The 25,572-nt window shown below is 41.9% G+C and overlaps 1 protein-coding gene across 5 annotated transcripts in view; it reads right to left on the bottom strand.

Moving 5' to 3' along the window:
* The window catches only part of elmo1 (engulfment and cell motility 1 (ced-12 homolog, C. elegans)), a 105,049-nt gene that overhangs the window by 31,296 nt on the left and 48,181 nt on the right, over window positions 1-25,572 (bottom strand). For 2 of the 5 annotated variants that reach the window (XM_065470974.1, XM_065470975.1), the window contains exons 5-16: window positions 25,435-25,485; window positions 25,151-25,320; window positions 21,802-21,837; window positions 20,089-20,188; window positions 19,417-19,568; window positions 19,230-19,308; window positions 18,232-18,273; window positions 17,914-17,964; window positions 17,362-17,484; window positions 16,699-16,827; window positions 14,471-14,575; window positions 13,002-13,110 (exon numbers count right to left, since the gene is read on the bottom strand). In XM_065470974.1, the coding sequence (XP_065327046.1) occupies window positions 13,002-13,110; window positions 14,471-14,575; window positions 16,699-16,827; window positions 17,362-17,484; window positions 17,914-17,964; window positions 18,232-18,273; window positions 19,230-19,308; window positions 19,417-19,568; window positions 20,089-20,188; window positions 21,802-21,837; window positions 25,151-25,320; window positions 25,435-25,485 (1,147 nt within the window). The remainder of the gene's footprint in view (window positions 1-13,001; window positions 13,111-14,470; window positions 14,576-16,698; window positions 16,828-17,361; window positions 17,485-17,913; window positions 17,965-18,231; window positions 18,274-19,229; window positions 19,309-19,416; window positions 19,569-20,088; window positions 20,189-21,801; window positions 21,838-25,150; window positions 25,321-25,434; window positions 25,486-25,572) is intronic. The other 3 variants (XM_065470976.1, XM_065470977.1, XM_065470978.1) reach the window with 3 other exon arrangements.

Below are 25,572 nucleotides of genomic sequence, written 5' to 3' on the forward strand. Positions count from 1 at the left end.
ACTAAGATGATAAAAAAATAAAACTACTCTCAACAGCTGCAACTGAAATCAGAGACGGGAATCAACGCGAACAATTTAAGGAGGAGAGGGCGGCTTATTTCAGTCTGACTTTTGACAGCAAACAGACTGGATCAAGCCTCCAGGTTTGAAAACTGAAGCCAATGTCAAAATCTGCATTCATTCAAATGGCCAGAAGGGGGCGACTCTTCTGGTTGCAATCTAATTGATAGAAGTTTACAAGTAAACAATCCCATTTTTCACTTGAATTACGGCTCCACTAAAACGTCTTTTCAGCTAAGAAATAAAACTGCAAACCTTTTTTGTCTAAATCTGAGTTAGAAATGATTATTCATGCTTTCATTTCTTCTCGCTTAGATTATTGTAACAGTCTTTTTCTTGTTTTGAGCAAAAAGAATTTTGACCGCCTCCAGTCAGTCCAGAAGGCTGCGGCTAGGCTTTTAACAAAGACATGAAAAAGAGAGCACATTACACCAGTTTTACACTCATTACACTGGCTTCCAGTCCATTTTAGAATTCATTTAAAAATCTTAGTACTGACTTTTAAAGCTTTGAATCATGACGCTCCTGCGTGATCTCTGAGGTTCTGATCTCTTAGAGCCTCACACGCCCTCTCGCAGCCTGAGATCATCTAATCAAAGGCTGTTGGTAGTTCCCCGAACACGTTTTAAAACCAGAGGTGATAGATCTTTTAGAGCGGTGGCCCCCAGGTTGTGGAATTCTCTCCCTCCATCTCTACGTTGCCTGGATTGTATTTATTCTTTTAAACATCATCTTAAGACTCACTTATTTAGACTAGCTTTTAATTAGATTTGTGCTGTATGTTTGATTGTACTGTTTTATGTTATTGTGAAGCACTTTGTGGTTTTTATCCTGTGAAGAGTACTATATAAATCAATAAAGTAAAGTAAGTAAAGTAAAAAATGTTCTTACTGAGTTTAATGTCGCAATTGCTGGTTTCAGCTCTTTTTTAATAAAGCATGACGTTCATTTTCCATAATTTTGTCCCATTTTGAGTAAAATAGACCATTAAAGGGTGACTCATCCACTTGTTGCTGTTTCAATAAAGCAATAGGATGATGGTCAAAATGCACACATTCAGGGTTAAATTCAACCCCACAATTAAAAAGAAAAAAGTAAAACAAATAAATAAAACCAGTCAAGTCCAGACCATTACAACAACAACTTCCTACTTCAGAGTTCATCTGTATTCTACAAAAAAAACTGATCTTTGGTCTTTTTCCATTAAGAAAGTTAGTGTAAATTTGATATTTCAAGTAACATTTTACTCTCTCTCTCTCTATATATATGTGTATGTGCGTGTTTTAAAACTACATTACACCATGAGTTTATATTCTGATGACTTTATGAAGACTCACATCATTGAACACACACCCAGATACTGAACTCTGCTTGCAGCTGGCTAAAAACAGTCTGAAACAGCAGGGTGGCCGTGAACTCATACTCAGTTAAAGTCACAATTTATGACTCTTTCTGGCCAAGCATATGGGGCCACAGCAGACACTTGGAGTGATATTATAACCCAGCTCTAATGAGTATTCTTTGTCCTGTGTGTGTTTCATCCATCTGCATATACAGATGTTCAGTGCCTGTACCGCTCAGAGTAAGTAACAGGACACTATAATGGCTCATTTAAATTATGCTTGACCATATGCTCACATTGGTCAGCAGAACATTGGTTCAATACTTTTTTCATTATCAGTCAACAGAAAATGATGAAAGAGCATCTTTGGTGGTACAAATAGTTGCCTTTGTAGTGACTGATGCCTGTTTCTTCCTGCTTGGGGCTATGCAAACAATTCTATGCTCTGCTTCAATCACTGCCTGTTAAACTATTTCCAGGTCACTGAAATCAACGATTTTTATGAACTGTGGTGGTACAGACAGATACCCCGACGTTGTCCAAGCTCATCAGTCCTTCAGCCGGATAAGCTGAAGGACTGATGGACTGATGTACTGAGACTGAGAGAGAGAGTAACACCCATCACTGGCTAAACGTAGGTCTTCAAATTATTGTAAAATCTGAAAGACAGAAACATCTGGCATGCAGATAATGATTCAAAACAAAAAGCCATTGCTGTGAAGAACAAGAGAGGAAAAACAAGAAGTTCTGCAACTTACGATGAGGCCTCTATAACAGCTTTGATCTCATTCAGATTAATGAAGAGACAGCGACAGCTGACAGCCAAAATATACAAGAAAGAACTGAAGGTATAAATTTAGCTTTCAAGTTAGAATAAAAAAAAGAAGCAAACCAAAACAAAGCACAATAACAAGAATCCAACAAAACAGCACGATACAAATAGAGACCGCACAGACTGGTTTGTGGAAGCCTCCGGTTTAGCAAATCAGTCTGCCTGCTAAGCACAAAGCCCTCACAGTTGTATAGGTGCACTGGACCGACACATACCTGCTAATTAGTGCTAAATATAAATAAGTATAGAATTTCACCTACTGTAAAAAACTGGAGCGCACACTTCTCGGACAGTCCGTTATTTCCAGTAAACGCACAGCAAGCCATTTATTTAGACAACTGCATGAAAAATTCACCAGCACCCTAAACACGTTTCTTTTTAGTCATGAGGTTCAGTTCAGTGACTCCATTAGCGGAGGTGAAACTTAGCAGACAGCTAATATCTGCAGATACCTGCGTCTGCATCCACCGGCCACTAAAAAGATGCATAACCCTTAAAAATGTAAACGAGTGAGTTATTAAAAGAAATTCATGCCCATGCAGCTGTCACAAAGGTGGGAGATACTGGCTACAGAGACAAGTTTTTTTTTTCTGTACCAGGCTGAAAGCATGTTTATTTGTGCTGTAAGGCTTGGCATTTTAACATCTCTGGCCCTTTGAGGAACTGCACTTTTTGACACTTCTGCATCGACTCTGCAGCTTCACAGGCTGCCACTTGTTCCTCACACATTTTTGCTACATTGTTTTGCTACCTGTGTAGACGCACCATCTTCAACGGCTCTTTTTAAATCATCTATACCTATTGCAATAAAATAATAAGTAGACTCCTGGTGCTGTAGGAGCAAGTGTAGGCTTTTTGAATGAATTTTTAAAAGAATGTTGATATTTTTATAGTTCTTTTCACCAAAGGGAAAGCAATATTATAAAATATTGGAAAATGTATAATTCAGAATCACAACTCGAAGGCGTATGTGAACTTTTTTTTTTTTTTAACACTGCTTCAGTAGCTCATGGCCTGACTGATAGGATGTGAAAGTTCTGTCAGCAGAGAGGAGTTCAAAGCCATTGGCTGCAGACTAAATTAGACACATCGGTACAGTGATGTTCCACGACATCAACAAATTTAATCATGAAGACGAGGCCACTCAGGGGGCTCAGGCAGTTCTCCTCTCCTTTCATCCATCTTCTGGGACGTGGGCCGCTTTCAAGGGTCACTGTCACGTTCCTAAAGTGGACGTGTGTGTGCACGTGCGTTTGCGCGTGTACGCCTCTGTCACCCGTCATGTTATCAGAGTCCATTCGATGTGATCGCTCCGAGGACTCGGTGACATCGGCTGAAAGCTAATTACTCAACTGGCGACCAAACAGATGAGTCGTGGACATGAGGGAGGTGACTAAGCATGTGCCCAAACAGAATGAGCGCACATCTCTATGCATGTGTGAGAGGAAGACAGAGGCTGAATGCCATCCTGACATCTGTCAAGGTCTGCTGTGTATTTGTTTGTGTGCACGCGTGTCTGTGAGCGTGCACAAAGCAAGCACAACAACTCTCAGAGTCACCTTGCAGCTATGCCACATGATGAATACACAGCGAAAAGTGTCATCCCCACTCTAATTACAATACCAGCATGGCCTCATGTCCAACTGTGATGAGGGGAGAGCGTCTGTGAATGCGTGCATGCGTATGTGTGTGTGTCCAGCAAGCAGCGTCAGCATCATCTTTCTGATCCAGTCACTGTTTGCGTGAGTGTACAGGATGCCAAAGCAGCAGGTACACAGAGATGCAAACCGCAGCTGGCTGCATGACTTAGCAGGCTGACTGTGTATTTCTACAGCACAGTGTCACTAAAACCACATAAGTAATGGATATCAGGCTTAAAATAAACACATCAAAGCTAACCTATATGCATCAAAGCAAAATCTATTCACTAGTGTTTCTACTAATATACTGGATCTAAGGGGAGAGAGAGATCCATCTAGCACATCTTATGTGCTAGACTGCTACAAGAATTCAGCAGGGATTTTAATGATCCTACGAGCCTATTAAGACCCTGCCAAATGTTATAGGGTCAGTGTGTCCCTTTCAAATGCAAGGTCAATGAAATTTTGAGGCGGGAATCTATGTGAAATAACAATAAAAACTTTACAATATCTGGGCCAGACCAGCGAGGCTCTGGCTCCGCTCTGATTAAAGTATCTCAATCATGAAACTAATGATCATTAAATAAGGATGCCAGCAGAAAGGGGGTCGCTGGTCCAAGGCTCTGCTTAGGAATGCAAGATAACAAAAAAAAGAAAAAAAAAAGAGGCAGTGCAAGAGATGCAAGACAATAACGGGAAACCATTTGTTCGAAATATTAAATTTGTTTTATCTGGAATCTCCTAACAACAACTGTGCCATTATAGGGAGGGATGCAGATTAGATAAGGATGAAAAACAGGGAAAAGTCGGAGCCTCGAAATTCTGGGGCTTTCATTTGCATAACAAAACCACTTTAGCATGTGGTGTTGCTCACAATGGTCAAGAAGCATTAGAGGACAGGGGAAGAGCAAAGGATAGAAGGGTAACAGATGGAGAGAAAGGAAAATGAGACAGAGGGAGGCATGTAGTGAATCCATCAGTGCTGTGGACTGAGACAGAAATCCAACAAATTTCGCAGCATCTGCTCGCACAGACTTCCTTTCTCAGCTACAATGAGGCTCGCATCCAGCTGTGAGTTTTGTGAGTCTGCTGTGCCTGGGTTGCAATTATTAACAGTACTAAACACAACTTATATCTTATCATGCCAAATATGGGGGCTAAACCATGCACTCTATTACGCCTCGTGCCAGATTCTTCTGAAGGAATATCTCAGATGGCGTGAGTCATGCTTACGCAAACAAACACACAATCTGTCTGCGACGGTCCAAATGCAAAAAACAGAATTGTTTGTTAATCATTACAAAACAACAGAAAATGATCCAGCTTACATGCACATATGTGTTCGTGCATTAGTGCGGTATGCACACAAACAAAGCCTGCACAAGTGAACAAAACATATTCATACACAGGTACTGTGCATCGACTAAAAATAATAGACTTATAAGGATGTAGCTGCGTCAGGTGCAAACGATGACGTGCATTTTCCTTTTAATGCGGGAATGCTCTCACTTTTTGGAAAGGAACAAATGCTGCGTAACGCCCCAGGCATGCAGGCCTAGAGACCCGGCAGTGGCCATCTGGCAATCAGCGGTCATGAAAGAAAAAGATGTATTCCCCAATTGGTTTCATTGATTGCTAAAGCCCCATTTACCCACTGGTCACTAAGGAAAAAAGGTTTATTCCCCAGCTGGTTCACAACTGGTTGCTGGGAGTCACTAATGTGAAAATTATGGCAAGGCTCTGCACTGAAAACCGCCCCACGATTGCTTCAGTTAGAGTAGGTTGTATGAAAGTCAATCAATCCACTGGTCTGCAAACACTTGCAAACTATTCACCAAGCGGTAGAAAACTGTGAAACCTGTGTCACAAAATGCAAAGAGAGAAAATTTGCTTTTACTTTGAAGCAGAATTGTCTCAGTTTACAGGTTGTGTTGTACTTTTTCATGTTTCACTACAGCTCGGGAATAGATGCCAAATATTTGCAGATAAGCCGCATCTTCTATGCAAACTACAACTAGCTAGCAACCACAATTTAACCTCCAAGCGCAGAAATTGCCTCTTTTGAATATTTAATTGCACTGATAGAATTTTGCATTTGATCTCATTTTGTATCCGATAGGAAAGAAACGTGCATTTACACCATATTCACATCGTCCTTCATTTTAACAGCACAGAAAACTTTGTCCCGTTTGTAACTCTCAGCTTCCAAAGCAGCTATCTTTTTGTGCTTTTACAACTATATAAAGACGCTAGACCTCAGCGGTTTTGTATTGTCTGATTTCACCCTCGACAGCCTGCCAGTAAGAGGTCTTTTGGGGAAACAGATTGTTGAGAGCATGGTTTGCTGGTAAATTACATCCAAGGACCTCCAAGAGCAAAAAAACATACAAGCAAAATTTAAACCGGCAGCACTTGCATAGGCTGGCTTATGTTTCATCCACTGAGCCACTTTAGTATATCACGACATGCTGAGAACTGACAGGGGACGGGAGTTTCTGGAAAATGCCAATGATGCTCAAAAATTGAGATTCTCAAGCACCCATCTGTCAAGTTTGTTGTTGTTTGTGCTCTCAAATTTACAATCCGTTTACTGGTGTTTGCCTGAGGCTATGAAGTGGAAAACCCTGAAGAATGCTATCCTCCCCCCAGTTAACACAAGCCTGCAACTGACAACTGTGAGAAGTGGCTGCTGACTGCCAAATAGATGCTCATGTCATGACTCGAGGGATACTTGGGATTCTGCGCTTGGCCTTTACATCCTTCTGCCATCATCTCCTTTGCTCCTGATTCACTGAGGGAGAATTACAAAGGAGGTGGCTTGCAGTGGTAGCTGTGATTTGACGATCAGCTTCCACGTCAATGCACAGCTAACACTTAATGTACACTTTAATTTTTGCTGTTGGAGAAGTTGTTGAATTTGGAAAATGCCTCATCGAATCAGAAGTGTGATTAATGCTATCAAAAGTGAAATGACTCAAAATCGATTACTTCCAAAATCCTCACTCTCTGTAGCCTCGGTGAGGTGGATGTTACTGCAGCTGCATGTGCTTGGGCTCATGCTGGGTTACAAGTTTTAGGTTGGAAAACATAATCCAAAAAGTCTCAAATCAATCCTGCAGAGCAAACTCTGCTGCTAGGCACTAAAAAATATCCCAGCATTAGGAAATCTCAAGAATATCAGAAACATTTTATGATGAAAATAAATACCTTGCGAGCTGAGTCACGGATACTTCAAGGACCATTTACCGGTGGCAAGTTTGAGCTTATTCTTGTTTGATATGATCTTCTGAAGTAGTGACATACGTTTGTGAACACTGTTGAATATTTGGCGCGACTTTATTGCTCTTATGCTGCGTCGGCCTCCCCACAGCGTGTGACATACGAGCAGGAGGTAGAATTTCATCCCTGAGCAATGCGTCCTCCGTGCTTGTTTTACTGTTTTATGCACCACATGGTGTGTAATGCACCTTCGTCCCTCAGATGTGCTCACGGATAGAAATTAGTTAAGGTACAGATAGCAAAGATAGCAACTACAGACACTAACGTGCCATAGAAAACAATCAGAAACCATAAAGTCATAATGAAATACATTTTAAAGCTGTGAAGCTGTTTCTTTCCATTTGAAACGGACTGATTAAAAAGCCTGAGAATGTGAGATATGATATTTATGGCTGCTATTTACTCTTCTGCATGAGTGTATGGCTGCATGTCCCAACATGAATATCCATTTCGCGGCTGTGAGTGTGTGTAAAAACTACATCTCACCGGCACACTGTGGGCCAGTCCAAACACATAGCAGCCTTTTAATCTCACACTGTGTTACCTCTCAAGGGTTGTACGTGTATGTGTGGAAGTGTGTGTGTTGTTTTTTGGGGTAACAGCAGGGGAGGTTAATGAGTTTGGATGACTCTGAGTCACCTGCTGGGCTTGGACATACCACATACACACAAGTCCACACACAAACCTTTGAGTGACTGGACTCAACTAGCCATATGTATCACAACAGCCCCGTTACTCTCTAACTAGTGTCACTTAGAGTTTATTAGAATATTAGAAGGCAGTACAAATATATGAACAGTATAATAAATTTTTGCTTAAAGTAAGAGATACACAGATGGCAGATGAGGCGATATAAACAACAAAACTGAATTAAGAGAATTTTGTAAATATTCCTTATTGCAATGCTGCTCATGTGCTGAAACGTACAGTGGATTTGACCAAGGTGCTGAACACAGCCTTTTGTTCTGACCTTGGCTGATGGCTTTCTAAAGAAAGACACAGAAACAAACCTGAAGAACAGCACGTGACCGTCAGTCTGCCTCTCTCTGTGTTCTTAGAAATGGGGTTTGGTCTCTTTTTGAGTCTGGCATCCGTGTCTGCTAGCCTGCGTGCGTCCTACCTGGACCCGCCATGCCTCACCACCCAGCTCTCCATCTCAGCACAGAGACGACACACCGTGAATCACCAAGCAGGGCCATTACTCACCATGCCTGGCCTGTTCTAAATAACTTCATAAATATTCCATGGACCGGCTTAAGCGGGGAGAGAGAAGTCATGGCTCGGCGTCTCAAAGACACAGATTCCATTAGGCCCCGTGTTCCAGCAGAAACACTGTTGGGACAATTAATCTTTTAGGATCCGAAGCAAGGCATCAGAAATGGAGAAATAGAGCCAGGACAGGTATGTATTAATGGAAGTAATTGAGAAAGAGAGACTGAGAGGCAGGACAGAGAGTGACACCTGCTGTTATGAATTATGTAGGCTCTATCAGCGCTGATATAAGCTTGCCTCCTTTGTGCAGATCAAATATGCACAGTGACATCTGAACAACAGCAACAAAGGCAAAATACTATAAGGTCTTAAAACACGGATAGAGTGAAATAGAAAAACAGAATAGAAGAAAGTTTGTTCACCTGAGCGAGGACTAAGAAAACTATCACTGCAGATTCATGAATGGATTATATAGTATTTCTTTTAGACAATGGTATAATGCTACTTTCTGATTTTTGTCAAATTCACGGGAAAAGACAGCAACCGAGACCATAAAAGCAGGAGAAAGGATTACAAGTCTGAGCGGGACAGATGTTCTTCAGACACACAAAGAGGGACAAATAAAAAAAGGAGGATGCATGAAAGCAAGAACGAAGAGTGAGAAAAGTGAGAAAAATGAGAAAAATGTGGTTAGAATGAAAGCGCTTGAAGACGCGAACAGGGAAGAAAGGCAACTTCAGCAGGCCCCGGCAAATCCAGAATCCCTCCGTGTTTCATCCTCGTGAGAAAACAAGAAGAGAGCGTCTGCGTGCCAGAGCCATACTTGCATTTCACACAGATGGAGAGAGCAAATGAGCCACAGAGACGTCACTGCTGTCACCATTAATCCACTGTCTCTTTCTTCTGCCTTTATCCACAAAGGGATACAGAGCAGATTTTTTTTTTTTAAAGCTAACACTTTTTTCCTGTTTTACAGCTTTGCATCAGCGTGTAGCTCGGTAGCATCAAAGTTTTAGGGAGTACAGCTTTCTCAGTGTATCAATTTCTTATTTATCTTCTGCAGCACTAAGACTGTGTGGTGGAACATTATTCACAAGAACATTTAAATTTAAGTTACTGTTTTACAGTGATGGATGCAGACGTTCCAGCAGCTCGTGTGCAACTGTGCTTACAGGAGTCAGAGTGGTGCTTTGAGATGAATGGTGAAATAGCTTAGCAGCACACTCATAATAAAAGCATCACCATATAGATGGCTGGCAAAAAACAACACCAGCCAATACTAAATTTCTTCAGGTTTTTCAGTCTTTGATCGAACTACTGGGCTGTAGCGATGGTGCTGCATAAAAACTTATAAGCTCAACAAGGTTTTTACAAAGCTTTTACAATATATCTTGACAGCAGCATCCAAGTCAGCACTAAAAATCTGAAACCCATTCATCTAATTATCCAGACATTTAGCAAACACATTCAAGCTCACCAGTTAATCTTCCAAGAACTAACCAGACTTGCTAGCATCAATGTGTCGTGTTAATAGCATAGTACTAAATACATAGTAGCAAAACATCAACAACAACATAAAAAAATGTTCACAGCCACAGAGTTAAATTCAAAATGTAAGTCCTAAATTAAATAGGTGATGTTACTATGGCAACTCCACCTACGTTAGATGCCCTATCCAAAACTGTTTACCAACTGGCCAACCAACGTTGCCATCTCTAGCACCACTATGGTTCAAGCAAATAATTTTTTCAGGGGTTTTGTATGGAATAATATTTATAATAATATACTGGTGTGCGAGATAAAAACATAATCAAGCACTTACACTTTCATTTCACAGGCGCAGGTATTCATGGCCACTCACGCAATTTAATTCCTTGCCTTTGTGTACTCTGTCTTTTCTTTAGCATTGAACTAATCCAGTGATAACTGCCAGCGTTTCTGCTCAAAGTGAACAGTTGAGAGTGAATTTAGCAAACTTCATTTTCCATGAAACAGCGCTCATGATGCTGTTACAGAGTAAGTCGATTTAATACTGTCAACTGAATCTGTCATTAACAGAGGTGGAGGTGTCACTGCTTTTAAAGTGACCAATCACATTAGGGCCTTTGGGCTCCGCCCTCCAAACTGTCAAATTTATTCGTCCATGACTTAGTTTTCATACTTTTGTGTAGTGAACAGGAAACAGAATGTTTTTGCCCCACAGTGCAAACTCTTACAATAAAGAGAAACGTCGCTGTTACATTTTAAGTTACTGGTGGAACAACGCACAACAGTATCTTGACTTAAATACCATCAAAGCTGATAAAAAGAGAAAAGTTCTAACATCCTCATTAGTGTCAGGTATTTCACTGTTTCGAAAGGTCAACCAAATGATGTCAGTGTAGAGCCAAGACTCATTTCTCCACCATCATCTCTCTGGGGAGAAGTGCTACATGCACGCACGCACGCACGCACTCACGCACGCACGCACACTCTATTAATGACTAGCCGTCACTCTCTAAGCACCTGCCAGGCCCATGTTACATTTGTCCTACTTGTACGTTCATTAGTGTGTGTTAATATACACAGGGCTAATGGGGTGTGTATGAAAATGCACTTAGCTCACTACAGGAGAAAAGCAATGCAGCTTATGAGTACTCTGGGGCACAGTGGCATCCTCTCATAAGGATTGGACTCATACAATGTTCAAAGAGTGTGAGACTGAGCAAATATTTACTGGAGCTCGGACGGAGATGGATGAGAAGATTAAGATTTAGAGCTCAGTAAATAAAAATATATCAAAATGTTGTCTTTTCTCTCCTGTTCCCAGTGTTTGCCTTGTTTCATTTCATTCCCTCTACATCCATTTTTTTTTTTAAACCTTGTACCCAACGATGGCCTACTTGTGTATAAAGCCATCGTGTCATGTTTTAACCAGGCGTATGTGCCGTTATCATGTCAGCAGAGCATAATATCGCAGATAGATCGGTCATTCTCTGCAGGTTATGGGTTCACCTTTGCAATTCTTATCTGCCCTCCCATTTCACAAATACAAAAACACAGTCTGCTGCATCATAAATATTAATGGTATGTTCAGTGTCCCAGACTAACACCTTCAGTAAAGGGGACATTATACAGCCACTGGGGACTGAAAGGCTCAGAAGTACGAGTCAAGGTCACTGCTATAATTCAACTAGGGCATCCGGTCCTGGAGGGGAATTTTTTTGTGTCATAACATAACAGTATCATCAGCTTAGTCGCATCCTTCGGGCTAAAGAAGAGAGGGACCATCCGGCTCGTTATGAGTGCACAGTTCAAAAGCCGGCATCACGACTTACATTTCAAAGAGAATCCCCAATTTTTTTTTGGGAGGGGGGGAAATTTGGACTGTATTTGAACACAAAAACAGAAAGTTTTATTCATAATGACAGTCTGGCATTCATCCCAGGGATCCAGCTCTGTTGCATAAGCCCTTCAACTCGAAGCTTAGAAAAAGCCTTAGAGATACACATGTTTCCCTATTTAGGGACAAGTCTGGCTGTTTCATCTGTATTTTGGTACGAATGAGGTCAAAATGATATTTCTAAGAGAGACTGAAGTGAAGAATTTCAGTCTGCTATGGGAAAAGGCCTAAAGGGCACGTGGAGTGAAGCACATTTGGATTTAAAAAAAGAAAAAAGAGCACTGACATACACGGAATATAAATATAACCCAGAGATCTGCTGCAAAGAATCAGCAGGCACGTACCGATGCACAAACAAACACGAAGTAGAATGAACGTGATCACCGAAACAAGGAAAACTAAAAGCTCAGCATGTTTCCACACGCCACCGGTGCCCTGCACTCACCCAGCCCATCTCTCCTGGTCAGGACGTGTCTACCGGTCATTCGCGGGATAAAAGTAGAGCAGGCAGAATGTGACCAAGGTAGGAAAGTTGGGCATAGAAATGTAGCATTAGAGCTCAGTCTGGCAGAGATAAGAGCATGTTTAAAATAGACAGGGCAATTACAATACGTTTAAAAAAAGCAGTGTTTCCACACTTTCTTATCTGGTATTGAAACCTAGCTTGGCACTTTTATCAGGACAATTTTCCGACAAGAGTTTAAAAGAAAAAAAAAAAAAAACCTGCACTGAAGCCAACTCCTCTGGAAAAAAAAGAATATAAGCAGAAGAAAAGGGCATATCTGTTTAAAACTGAGCTAAAAATGCCTTCTTCCTCCCCACAGGCAGCAGCAGGGGTCAGTCTGGAACGGAACTGAGACCAGCTCAGCTATTTAAACAAGTAAAGACAGATGAAAAGGGCACATCAATTTGAAGTGGACGTAGGCACAGCGTCTCTTTCTCTGCGCAGTGTGCCTTCCAGAGGCGGCATATTAGGCTGAAAAGGGGCTCCGTGGGGGCGAGGTGCATCACTAAATAATGAACTCCTGGCAGCACAATTACTGGGCATAATGGCTGCTTTCATCTTAACAGTTAGGGGCTGTGTGTACTTGTGTCTCTGGATGTTTGTATTCTTGCACACAACTATATGCATCTCTGCACGTAAAGCATCTTGTTTTTTTTAATGTCTTTATTCACGCTGAAGGCATCCAGCGTTCAGAGTGTGCAAAGTGTGTGTGTGTGTGTGTGTGTGCGCGTCTGCTGATATAGACTTACGGAGCTCGCCCACTTTCAGTATCTCGCACAGCATCTTGGTCAGCTCGATGCTGCTGCGGCCGAACGGACACTCGTGTTTGTCTTCTCGACTGCTGTTCTCCAAGACAATCTGGAAACAAGAGGTTATAAAATAAGCCAGGCAAGAAATAAGGACCGTATTTCCTCAGGGCTATAAAACAAAAAAAGACGTTTCTGGTGAGTGTGTTGCCTGAAGGCTGAAAAAAAGCTCATTGCCCAGACTAATTAAAAAACTAAATGTTCCCTAATTTACAGAAAATTGTTTTTTTTTTTTTTTTAATTTTTGTTTCTATATATTCGATAGAAAAGTTCATGATTTTTCACTGTAATTTTGTTTTGTTTTTTAATCTATTACTTAATTACTTTGGTGCAGAATGAATAGCAGTGAGTGGTGTTTTTATCAGTAGGAAAAGCTGTAAAAGTTAAAAGTCCATAATTTATGTCCTCCTTCGTATATTCCAAAGCCATCCAAGGGGCCGGATGGGAGTCTTTGCTGGGCCGATTCTGGCCCACAGATCTTATGTTTGATACCCCAGCTCTATGTGAAGAATAATTTGTGGTGTTGCACTGTGTTCCACTCTGACAGGTTAACTGACAGGAATTAATAGCATTTACTGGGTTTGGTTAAAGCAGATTCACTTGGAAAAGCGAAAAGCCGCTGGTTTAATTCCAGCCTGGGAAACAAACGCCCTTTGGAGTTGTGTCAGGAAGTCTATCCGGTGTAAAATCAAACATGCAGAGCTACCTGCTGCGGTGACAGGTGAGCATGAGCACGCATTGCATTTTTGACACCAATTAGGTGCAGGGGCCTTAAACCCTTTTAAAAGGGTTCAATGTCACACTGAAGGTATTTTACCCACAAACACTGAGGTAGAAACTATAAGTCTTTTTCTTGACCTTATCTGACCCCGTAGAGCTTGTGGATTAACATAAATTAAATCTATACATAAAAGTCACCAGCAAAAAACCCCCACTCTAATTACGTGGATGGTGGCAGCACGCCATAACCGAGGCCATCAAGGTCCCAATCATTTTAGCTGGTGACAGTTTAATTTGTGGAATTGAAGGCTGTGTTTTCTCCCACTGTTCGTCTGATAAGGGCTGAGCAGGCACGACTAACGCTTCTCTTTTCCCACAATCGTGTCTAGAAACCGCCACACACATAATGATAAAAGCTGTATAAAATCATGCTGGCTATCATGCATGGATGACAAAAAGCACTTAATGTCAGTGCAGCATTGTTTAGAGACTGGCGGTGAAAGAAATTAAATAAGTTTTATCGTCAGGGCTGAAAAGCCTCGTGAAATGCAGTTTTACTGAAAGATGTGTTGAAAGCGAGCCAGAAACTTCACTGATTGAATGAGCTGGAGGGAAGTGAGGCTTTTGTAGGACACTACAGGAATCTCTGTGCAGCATTTGTGTATGCGTTAGGGTTGTACGTGCGTGCTTACCCTGATGTAAGCGTCCTGGTGGTGCCTGGCAAAGTACAGCATGTTATCCAGAGCCAGCATGCCTGGAGGAATCTGGGTGAAATCCACAGCTGGATTCACATGGTTCTGAGAGAAACAGAGGTGCAGTGTGAGACATGTTTTTAAACACATTTCACCAAATCTCCTTTTTTAACCTTTAATCTCTTTGATATAATCGATTAAACATCCCCTTTCCTCTTTTCCCCCCAGCTGAGGGATCACATGCACAACATAAACACTCTCCTTCTGTCAGGGAGGAAACTTGGAGTTTTAGGGCCGCGTTAGTGGAGCAGGAGGTCGTCCTTTTAAAGCCCCTCGAAGCTTTTGATTCCATTAAAGACAATGTTAATAAAAAAAACACTAAACAAACAGTAGAAAAGTACTGAGGAGTGTGTGGGTGTGGATTGATCTGATTTATTCGCAGCAGGCTGGCAGTCTCAAATAACCCACTGTAATTAGATTTAGGTTAAAATAATGCAAAATTATAATTGGTGCAGACTTTATTTTTAAAACTAGAGCTCTGCCCACTTGAAATCTGTTAAGTAAAAACAAATACACAACTTATCGCTGATTATTAAACAGATATCTGGCAAATACATGATCTTCACACTCATGGCTGATATCCTGTAAGACCTACTACAATGGAAACTACTAAAAAGGTCGTTTTCCAAGCTTTGCTAGGTGTTTATATATATCTGTCTATTGAGAGTCTGAATATCTTCTACTAGTGTATAAACACATAAAATATCTTCCACAGTAGGTGAAATACAAAAGATTATTGGGCTAAAAGTTGACATTTTGGAGATGGATATCGTAGTTACGACACTAAACTCAAGTAAATTTCTCCAAACTGCCGTTCGAAATTTGGTAAGTAACTCTAACTGGAAGTGAAGGGCCATGGGGAAGGAACAATATGAAATACTAACTTATACTAAAATATTCAACAATCAGACTCAAAACTTTTAAATAACAAAAACACAGGCACTACTTTTAACATCTAAATATTGCATCAGACATGCGGGAAGAAACAGTTTGTGCTGAAAGTCTGTCAGACGTAATTATTTCCAGACATTGCAGACGACTAACAATTAAATGCACAGATACACGCGAAGACGCGTCACTCCGAGAGTCTTCTTGACTTTTAAATGTGACGCAGAATATTGAAGAGGACAGCGACAGGAAGACGAGTAAAGGAAGTGGAGGATGAAAGAGAAATGGAGGACAGTGAGACCTGGCTCATCAGTTTTGTAATTCTGCCTGACAGCAAGCAGACTTATAGGCTTAAAACAGAAATTGACTATGAGGCACATGCATATCTAATAAAATGTGAACAATCTCCCAGCATGTCCAACAATATCTACTGAACAGAAGTTGCGTATATTAGAAGATAAACAACTTTTCTCAGTAGTGATAAGGGTGATCTAGAGAATGATGAGTTTTATATGTGTGCACGTGCAGTATGTATGTGTGTGTCTGTGGAAACTGAGGAGCACTGAAAGCAGACTAAGGATTTTTAGGGTGGGTTTTCTCCACACAGTGGAGACAAGACAGGCCAATTTGGCCTTATCTCTACTGAGCACACTGCAGTTGGAGTGTGAATGGGAAGAGCCCCGAAACGGCTCTGGGCTTACACCAAGCCACAGTGGCTTTACTTAAGTTCTTATGCCATAGTTAGACTGCTGCATACAACACAAAAGCAACACATAAACACACACACACACACACACACACACACACTCCACAATACTATACTTATTTTGGTACGTTGCATCCAAGGCTGTACAAAAAACGTAGGTACTGGGTATGAACAGCAAAGCCAAAGCATAAGCATCAGTAAACACTTTCCTGATGAGTTTATAGTCACGGGGTAATACGACATGATTGTCTTTTTCTTCTTTTCATTGTCAAAGAATGACGAATCAGTAACCTTTAGGGCATGACTATCCTGTGTAAGTGTGGAACATCCTCAGTTTCTCAGTGAGATCTCCGCTTCACTTGTAATATGTGGTTTCCAAAGACCACAGGAGCCAAAATCATTAACTTTAGGAAGTTTGCAAACCAGTGGGTGACATCATGTCAGCTTTGTTTATCTTTGATATACAGCCTGTTATTGGACTAGCTGTGATATGTTTAAAATAAGCTTTTTTTTTTTACCAGGAGGATAACATCAGAGAGGAAGCGGATTAACAAAGCCCTCTGAAAACACTTACAATAAAGCCAAGCTTTTTGTAGTCGCGGGTGTACATCGACTTGCGTTTCTCAATGCTGCCGCTGTTGTTGGGCTCCAACTCCACGTCGAAGGCGATTCTCCGAAGCTCAAAGATGATGTCTCTCTGAGCCTGCACACACAGAGAGGAATGTTAAAGCGCTGCTCACAAACCCATCAGTCTTTTCTTCCATTTACCACTTCACAGTCTTACAATCTTTCACCCACATTCTCCATCGTCCGGGGCTCCGCAGCTCCCTAGGCAATCTGGACAATAGCCAATTCCCCGATTTAAATATTGAGCCAAAAATTATTATTATTTTGGATGATTCCAGCCCAAACAACCCACGAGCCACTGAACAAAAGATTAATGATTGTAAAAATGGGGGAAAAGGTGCAAACACACATGGTAACAGAGTGTATATACGGTAAAAACAGAGTTTGTACAATTCCAACGAACTTGAAAGTCAGTCTATGATCCATCCAGTCGTTACAGTGTTTTTCTATTCAGGGATGCTTTTAACGTATTAGCAGCCTGTTTGGGATTTTTGTTGAGCTGAGAAATGAAGCCGCTGCAGATGATATGCAAATCTGATGGTAATCTACCTCCCTCCCTCCCTCTTCACACCCACCACCACCCATTTTGATTGACTGTCCCACTCCACACCTGGTCCTGAGGATCCATCTTGGTCATCATGCGGTCCTCGAGCAGGTTGAAGTTGAGAACCTGCAGCACGTACAGCTGATGTGCCATCTCATCATTAATGGGCGTGTTGCTCCGGATCACATTCTGCACGGCGTAGAGGACAAATGGGAAAAGTAAAGGAGAGGGGAAAGGGTTTAGGGTCAGAAAGGCGAGAAGTGGATTTTGCCAGAAGACGACAAGATATGACAAAGAGGAATAAGAGGATTTGGACGTGAATGGCGAGGATTAGAAGGCAGAAGGCAGATGAAGGAAAAGGGGAAGGAGAATGAGATTTCACACAGGAGAGAGATGATGAAGAGACAAAAGGGAACAGGTGTGGAAAAAGTATCCACAAGAGATAACGACCAAGGGGGTGAAACAGAGAAAGATGTGGCAGGTGTCCTTTTTTGTTACAGATATCAAGAAGAGAAGAGGTTGAAACGCAAACAGCAACAGAGAGAGACAAAGACAGAGAGGAGGAGACAGAGGAAGACACTGGAGGGGTAAAGAGGAGAAGGGTATGGGTAGACTTACACTGAGAATGATGGAGCGCAGCTGTTTCTGGGCAAGAATATGGGCCATCTCCTAAAGGGGGAGAAAGAACAGTGGGGAGGAACAGGGAAGAGCGGGGGAGAGAGTGAGACACAACGCCATATCAAGACAAAGCGTCTTAGGATTGTCCATGCTACGATGAGGAATTAAGGCGGGTAAAAATGAAAAATAAATAATTAATTAATTAAAAACGTAAGAAAGCCATCCGAAAAAAAGGAACTTAAGAAGGGATACTAAATGCACTAACTGTTGTCTTCTACAGTGCAAACTACAAAGGGTGCTAATCAAGGGTGCACTTACTGTCAGGGGACAATTTAGGATGTCCACAATGTGCTCATCATACTACCATATCGTGTGCAGTGAAGAAACAAAGTCAGAGACAGAGAGACAGAGAGGGTGAGTGAGTGAGTGAATGTGGAGGAGAAAAAAAAAGTGTGAGAGGAGGTTAAAAAAAAACATTTTCTGTCAGCCGAGCAGCCTGTGGCGAGAGGGGAGAAAGGGGGGTGGGGGGCAACAGAGTCAGCAGAACGGTGACAGACTGGGGGTTTGTAATAATAGGTCTACTGATGGTCAAGTCCTTAACGCACGCACACAGACACACAAAACACTCTCTGACCTTAGAGGAAAAACAAAAAAAAAAGAGTGCACCGAGCATCTCACATCTTCTACATCACGCTGAAATAAACTATCACGATTAGTGTTAGTTTGTGGTCCCATAGCACCACGTTTTAAAAGCGGCCTGTTCGCAGAAATAACACAAACACGTAACCTGAGCTAAAAGAGAAACAGCTTGCTTGTCCCCTAAACAGAGTCTTAAAAAACACAACATCTTCTCTGAGCAAGCTCGACGACAAAAAGTGTTAAATTGATAATAAACAGCCACACACAGCCTGTTTTCAGCACTGCGGCGAAGCTCGTTTCAGCCTAGCGTGCCTTCAACTTTGTGTGCAGGAGAAAAGCTGTGGGTTAGCATCATTCATTATTAATGTCAGAGCGCATCTCTGGACCCTATGGTGCTGGGGCAAGGGATCATGTGATGAGCTACAGGGCAACGCGTGACATTGGTGAGAGAGAGCGTGTGTGTGTGGGAAAGACTGGAGAAATGGGAGCATGGTAGCACTTCTTTACACTGCACTACACTGCAGATGTTTTATAGTTTCGTATACAAATACACATCCACACACAAAGACACACAGTTAGACACTGTTAGAGTTGAAAAATGCTGATGACTGCAACATGAAATGAGCTACAATACAGTATATGCAGTGTATTTGTGTGTGCGTGCACCGCAGCCTCACCTGTCTCTTCTCCTCAGGAGCTTTGAGGAATAAAGCATTGATGACAGCTATAGTGTAGGTCTGAATGTCTTGATCAGTCCTGTGATTAAAACACAGTAAAAAATGGAAGGTTAAAGGCATTTATCTCTATGAAGCTTTCAGAAACCAGCAAGCTCGATTAATGTTAAAAAAGAAGGGGTTCACGTACCCCTGAAGATGCGGGATAAGCTGTCCAATGGTGATCTCTTGTGCCACCTTGTGGTAAAGATCCTGACTGTTGAGCACCATGGACTCCAGGATCGCCAGGGAGCGCTGCAGCACTGCCGTGTCCATGGCAGTCTTGTTCACGAAGCTGGCAATCTGAAAAAAAGGGCAAAGCGTTTAGAGGATCTGTCGCAGACACGGTAAAATTTTGCAGAGCAATTTTTGATTCAAAAATAAGGCAATCGGATCCTGGAAAAATAGGATGGAAAAAATTTAGCAAGATTTCATAACTTTTAAAAGTTTAAATACAAACTTAGGTACAAACTCTGAAAACATGTTTTACAAAAACACATTTCATGGACGCCAGAAAGGTAAAAAAAAATATAAACACTTTGAAATGAGGGGAAAAAAATACACATCTCGTAATGTACACAAGCAATTTTCTTTTTAGAGTATTTTTGCCTTTAATGTTTATGTCCTGAAAATCGGACCATTGCCAAACAATTTTATAAACATTCAGCTTCATGACATTATCATAGGACAAGCTTCATTGCAGAGGCTGCAAATGTCATGATGTAAATGTTCGATCAAAACTTTATTCAGCGAATAACAACAGCACTTTGAATGCCGTTAATAAATCAGGGCTGCCTTTAATGAGACGTTTTCTTGGTCTGACCTTCTTGATGAATGCCACAGAGAAAGTGTCCCAGGAGACGATGCCGTGGTCCATCAGCTCAACAAAGGCCGTCAAAGTGAAGGACAGCAGGTCTCCAAAACTAAAGGGCAGGACACACAGAGACACACACAAACCATAGGACGCTTCTCTCTAGCAGATGGCTTGGAGCAGTGTATAATCTGCAAAGCCCTGATGGCTTGGAAGGCAACAAGGGGCGAGCGGTAGTCAGAAACAGAGAAAATGGTGCATATGAAAATAAATTCAATGCCGCAACCAGGCTGGCTGAAGAAAGACAGAAGACAGGCGGAGGGGGAGAGAAGAATAATAAATGGGGACAGAGGCTTGAGATGCAGTGCAGACAAACTGGCCTTCGAGAAACAGCAGGGGCCATCAGAAAATCAGCAGGAGCCGGGCAGCACAGGGCGGCGTTCAATCAGGACCAGAAAGCTATGTTATAGAGTGAAGTCATGCAGTTACACAAATATCAAGAGAAATCAATCAGCTCTGCAAGAGTCACAGGGGGGCCAAAGCAAGGACCACATTAAACAGCCTCCACTTCATATTTCTGCTGCATGAACTTAATGGAAAAAAAAATCACAAATGATGAAATATAGAAGCTTTTACTTGCTCATAAATCACAGCAGTAGGAGTTTCTGGAGTTACATTACCTTTCTATTTAACTTTTACATGAGTTTTGGGATTTCTGGCCTTTTATTAGTTTCACCAGTAGCTTTTACAGTACTGACCTCTACTGCTTACAACTGGCATTGCTCAGGCAAATACTGTGACCTGGCCTACACGTGATGCTCATTGTTTATCTTACACTGATTTACTGTTAGGTAAACATTAAAATTATACCTGAAAATATAGCAAACACCTATGGGTGAAGTGAAGAACGGCGTTTTAAACACAACAGAGTGGCATCCACCGTCAAATCAGCAAACCAGAAACCAAAGATAAAATGATAAGAAATGCTTTCAGCGCATGGGTCAGTACTGCTGCATGGTACATGATTAGTAACAGTCATTAGTAACCCACAGCTGAAGAATGAAGAGGCCTTTGCAGATGGTACTGGGCATTTTGATGTAGTTACTGTAACTAGTAAATGCTTAATGAAATCGAGGAACACTGAAATTAGAGGATAGATTATTTAAGATAAAGAAAGAGAATAAAATCTTATTTGACAGATGGATGATGATCCTAGTGTGTGATGTCTTCATGTGTGATGTGCTATTGGCTAATAATGTAAAAGGAAAAAAGTAGCTGAAGTCTAATAGTGAGTGCAGAGACAATCCCCCTCACCCTGAGCACTATTTAGGAAAGAAGACCAAGATTTAATTCAATGTAAGCACCGACTAAAACTAATAAATTAGCTCCACTGAACCCCCAAATGGCCATAGCAATATCTGATCTGTTTTTTATAGATTTCTCATGGCATTACATTTTTAGAAATAAATCATGGCCTTCCAACAGTCTGAGGCAAAGACGTAAGAAGATTATTTTGCCCAAAACCACATGCAAAAAAAAAAAAAAAAAAAATTTAAGTGCAAAACTGATTTCAAAACAGAAGCCTGTAAATGGCTGTGTTAAACACATAATTATAGTAATTCCCCATAAGGCTTTGGGGCCAGAGTCTTCATCATGCAGACTCAGGCAGCAGGTTAGGAAGAGCACAGAGTCAATGACGTTACCCGGGGGATGGGAGGGGCTTACCATGGCTTCATAATCTTTTGCAGTTTCTGATAGCGCCTGTAAAGAGAAACTTAGGTGTCACAGGTGGGAAACACACAACAAAACCTTAAAGTCTCAGCAGGGAGCAACACAAATCACAATCTTTTCACAATAAACATCCCTCAAAGAGACCTGACTCTAAGGAGGTCCACTCTCGCTTTTACACAGAAGAAGGATTCCTTACTGTGCAAATGTAAAACAAGTCTCAATGTAAACAACTTTAATACACCGACTCAAAATAAACACTTTGGATCGCTAAGGCGCTCAAAGCATGCCAAGCAGAAACGGCTGACAAAGCGGCTTGCTGCAGACCTATTGTGCCACAGTGAGCATAACGAAACGGAGTTTTGCACATTTCAAAAAGCAGAGACCACCTTGTAAATATGTGACAGGTGCAGTGGGAGAAATGCCTTACGCTAAACAAGCAAAAGGAAGCAACATCTGCAGAGAGTTAACTTTCCCTGAATAGATTCGAGATGACAGGTGCACTCATGAAGTTCAGCGATACTACCCATATGTGCAAAAATCATCTAATATGATGTTGTCTCCATGTGCACCTCTGTATTGCAGTCTGCTTCCGACCACATGCATCTGGGCTCTGGGATTTCAGCATGGATCTCAAACTTCAGCTTCTGTGTCCAACTGATTCAACCTTTATGTCGAGGATCATCACTGCTAGGAAGATCCAGGTCTCAGACTAGACTAGCTGAATAGCTCAAAGACATTTGATAAGCATGCACTGAGACAGGAGGGCAAACATGGGTATGGAGTGAATGTACCATGAATTGATCTCCCAGGGTCAGACTGTTAATTTGGAGAAATCTGATAGAACAGGATTGGTCAGAACGGGACTTCCTGGAAGCGATCTACAAACAGCAGCAGCCCTGGAAACGAGGGTCAGGTCCAGAAAGAGACAACCTTCATGGGATTTAAACAAGGGATGGTTTTTTGCTCTTAATGGGTGGAGTTGCAGAACTTCTTAATTTCACCTGCTAAAACAAACAAGAAACTGTTTTAACAGTGGGGTTTGATTTCCTTTTACTCTGTAAATCCAGTTTTCAAAGGGATGACACCGCTAATAAGGTACAATTCAATGGAATAATGTTTACAGCGGGTTTTGTGAATTTAACAGGCAAAATTATGCTGGGAGCTAACAAGACAAAAACAGAAAAAACATGAATGACACTCATGAATATCAAGGTGGCAGCATATGTTAAACCTGGTCAAAGAAGACCGAAGTTGATAGTAAGGCTAGTGGTATTAATCAGTTTGAAGTTGCACTGTACATTCTGAACGTGTGTCAAACCACAGTATGAGTTGCTCCATGTTTTTGTCAGTAGAGGGCAATGTCTGCCTTAAACTTGTGGAGCTAAGCTGGGCAGCTGATCTACACATGAAAGTTATGCAGCATCTTTGGCAGAAGCATCAGATCACAGAACTGCTCTGCCCTCAAGAGTCTCGAGCACAGAGCCTCTTGAATAATTACAGTTCACCAAGTTGGTTGGCAGGCACACTAATGAGTGTGTGTGTGTGTGTGTGTGTGTGAGAGTGTGTGTGTGTGAGAGAGAGTGTGTGTGTTAGCCTCTGATACCTATCTGCATGCCTGTTTCATAAGCTCCTTCTGTTGAGATGGAAATGCAGCAGAACCACTCACCCTGCTCTCTTTTGCTTACACGCGCCGCTCAAACTCTCCAGCCCTGAATACGATTTGATGGGAATTTAGATGGAAAACATATTTAATCAAAGGGCCAGGAGCAACAGGAGGAACCTCGGTGCTGCTGTGACAGCTCCTTGCATTAAGATCAAATATTTGCTAATTTGAACATCATATTCAAAAAGGAGAAGAGGCCTCATTGATTTCCTGTCAAGCTGTACCCACAAACACTAGATCACTGAGTGGTTTCTGCAAAGAAAAAGCCATTACATGTCTAACCAGAATTTGAACCTTCATTTAAAAGCAATCATGAGCCTGACAGGACACACCTGCACAAAAAAACTGCAGTTCTTACTTTGGGTTTTCACTGCGCTTCTGTCGGGACACGTTGAATGTCGTGTGTTTATAACCATGCATTAGGTGCAAAACAACTCTTCAATCTATCGTTTCTCTCCCTGGAAAAAAAAAGGGCTGGATAATGGGAATTGCACGAAGCAGAAAACGAGCACGTCTCGCACGGCTGGCCGCTCCTGCCCTCCCTGCCAGTTTGCACCGTCTATCTACTTCTGTGTGATTGTGTGCACGTTTTGCACTCATACTGTAATTCAACTCTTGGTTCTGGCGAGCTCTTTGCACTCCCCACAGCACGCCACTGGCACAAACTCCATCTCCCTCGCCCACCCACTCCCCTCCCCTGGCATCACGGCTGAGAAGTTTCACCTCAGCGAAAAAAGTCCTCGCTTTAACCTTCAGTTGAGACGGTCTCCAGGGCACTACGCCTGCCCTCCACCCCCCACCTCAACACACACTGTGAGTTTTTGGATGTGCTGAACATGCAAAAGGCAGAGTATTTCCTCTATGCTGTGTGCAATATCACTATCATGGTCAACAAAGATGAACAGGAGCTGCTGGGCACTGTTTGAACCTGTTCTTCTCTTTGCAGCACAGGGTAGCACTGTTGAACACAAGGCAAAACTTATGCACAAGGTTAGGGTTATCATCAGCGCAAATGTACGACTGATTATTTCATGCAGTGTATATGATGACATTTGCTATATGACCTAATAATGACAGCATATCCGCACAACCCTGCAGCACGCTGAAATAAAAGCGTTCCACATCAAAGGCATCTTCACAAAGATGGCGATGACACGAGACACCAGTAAAATAAATCCAGCTTAACAGAGTGAACTGAGGAATGTCAGTGAATGAGCAGGCCAGTCAGCTGCTGTAAACGCTTTGAACTTAACCGGTCAGACTGCACAGTGCAACTCCAAAGACCCCCTTTTATTCTCACTGAAATCAGAGATCCACCTGAATACCATCCAAACCTGCAGCCCTATTAAATCACGCCGGGTTCCTGTTACAAATTTGTGGTTTGTTACATCAGGCCTGTGAAAAATAATGTCAGCGATATGTGAAATTAAATATGGTAAGATTTGAATTAGGTATCCCATTGAACTGGAGTATGTGTTTGCTGGTTTTGATGGATCACATTCTTGAGTCAAAGTCTAATATTGCCACATAAATCCAAAATCCAGAGTAAAACATTGGAAGTATGTACTCTTCCCTGCTCCCTATAACACACACGCACAAACAAAAAAGATGCTGCAGGGGAAAACGGTGCAAATAAGGCAAATCCAAACAGCAAAAGAAACAGTCAGACTTCTCACTTACTCAGTCCCACTTTCCACCATCTGAGTGAGCAGCGAGATACCATCGAGGTTGATGAACTCCTGGGCGAAGGTGATATCCCGGGATGCGTTAGCCAGGTCCTTAAGAGCCTCCAGCTTGGCGTCCATGCTTGATGACTGGATCCGTTCATGAAGCTGCACTGCCGTCTGGTACTGGAGGGCAAAAGGGAAAAGGAAAGAGGGAAAAAAAAACAGGATATGTCCCAGATTGTGAACGATTTCATACATATTCACAGAATTTGCTTTTTCAAATGGCAAAACACTTACAGGAGAGGTGGTCAAACGAAGGATTGAGCCGTTCTTAATGTCGCTGCGATTCTGTGGAGGATTACAAAGACACAAGCAGAAGTTAGTGTGCACTTCAGGCCTTTATATCCCCCTCTTGGATATAATGCAGCTTTGCAG

The sequence above is a fragment of the Pelmatolapia mariae genome, linkage group LG22 (genome assembly GCF_036321145.2).
Source record: "Pelmatolapia mariae isolate MD_Pm_ZW linkage group LG22, Pm_UMD_F_2, whole genome shotgun sequence".
Taxonomy (NCBI): Eukaryota; Metazoa; Chordata; class Actinopteri; order Cichliformes; family Cichlidae; genus Pelmatolapia; species Pelmatolapia mariae.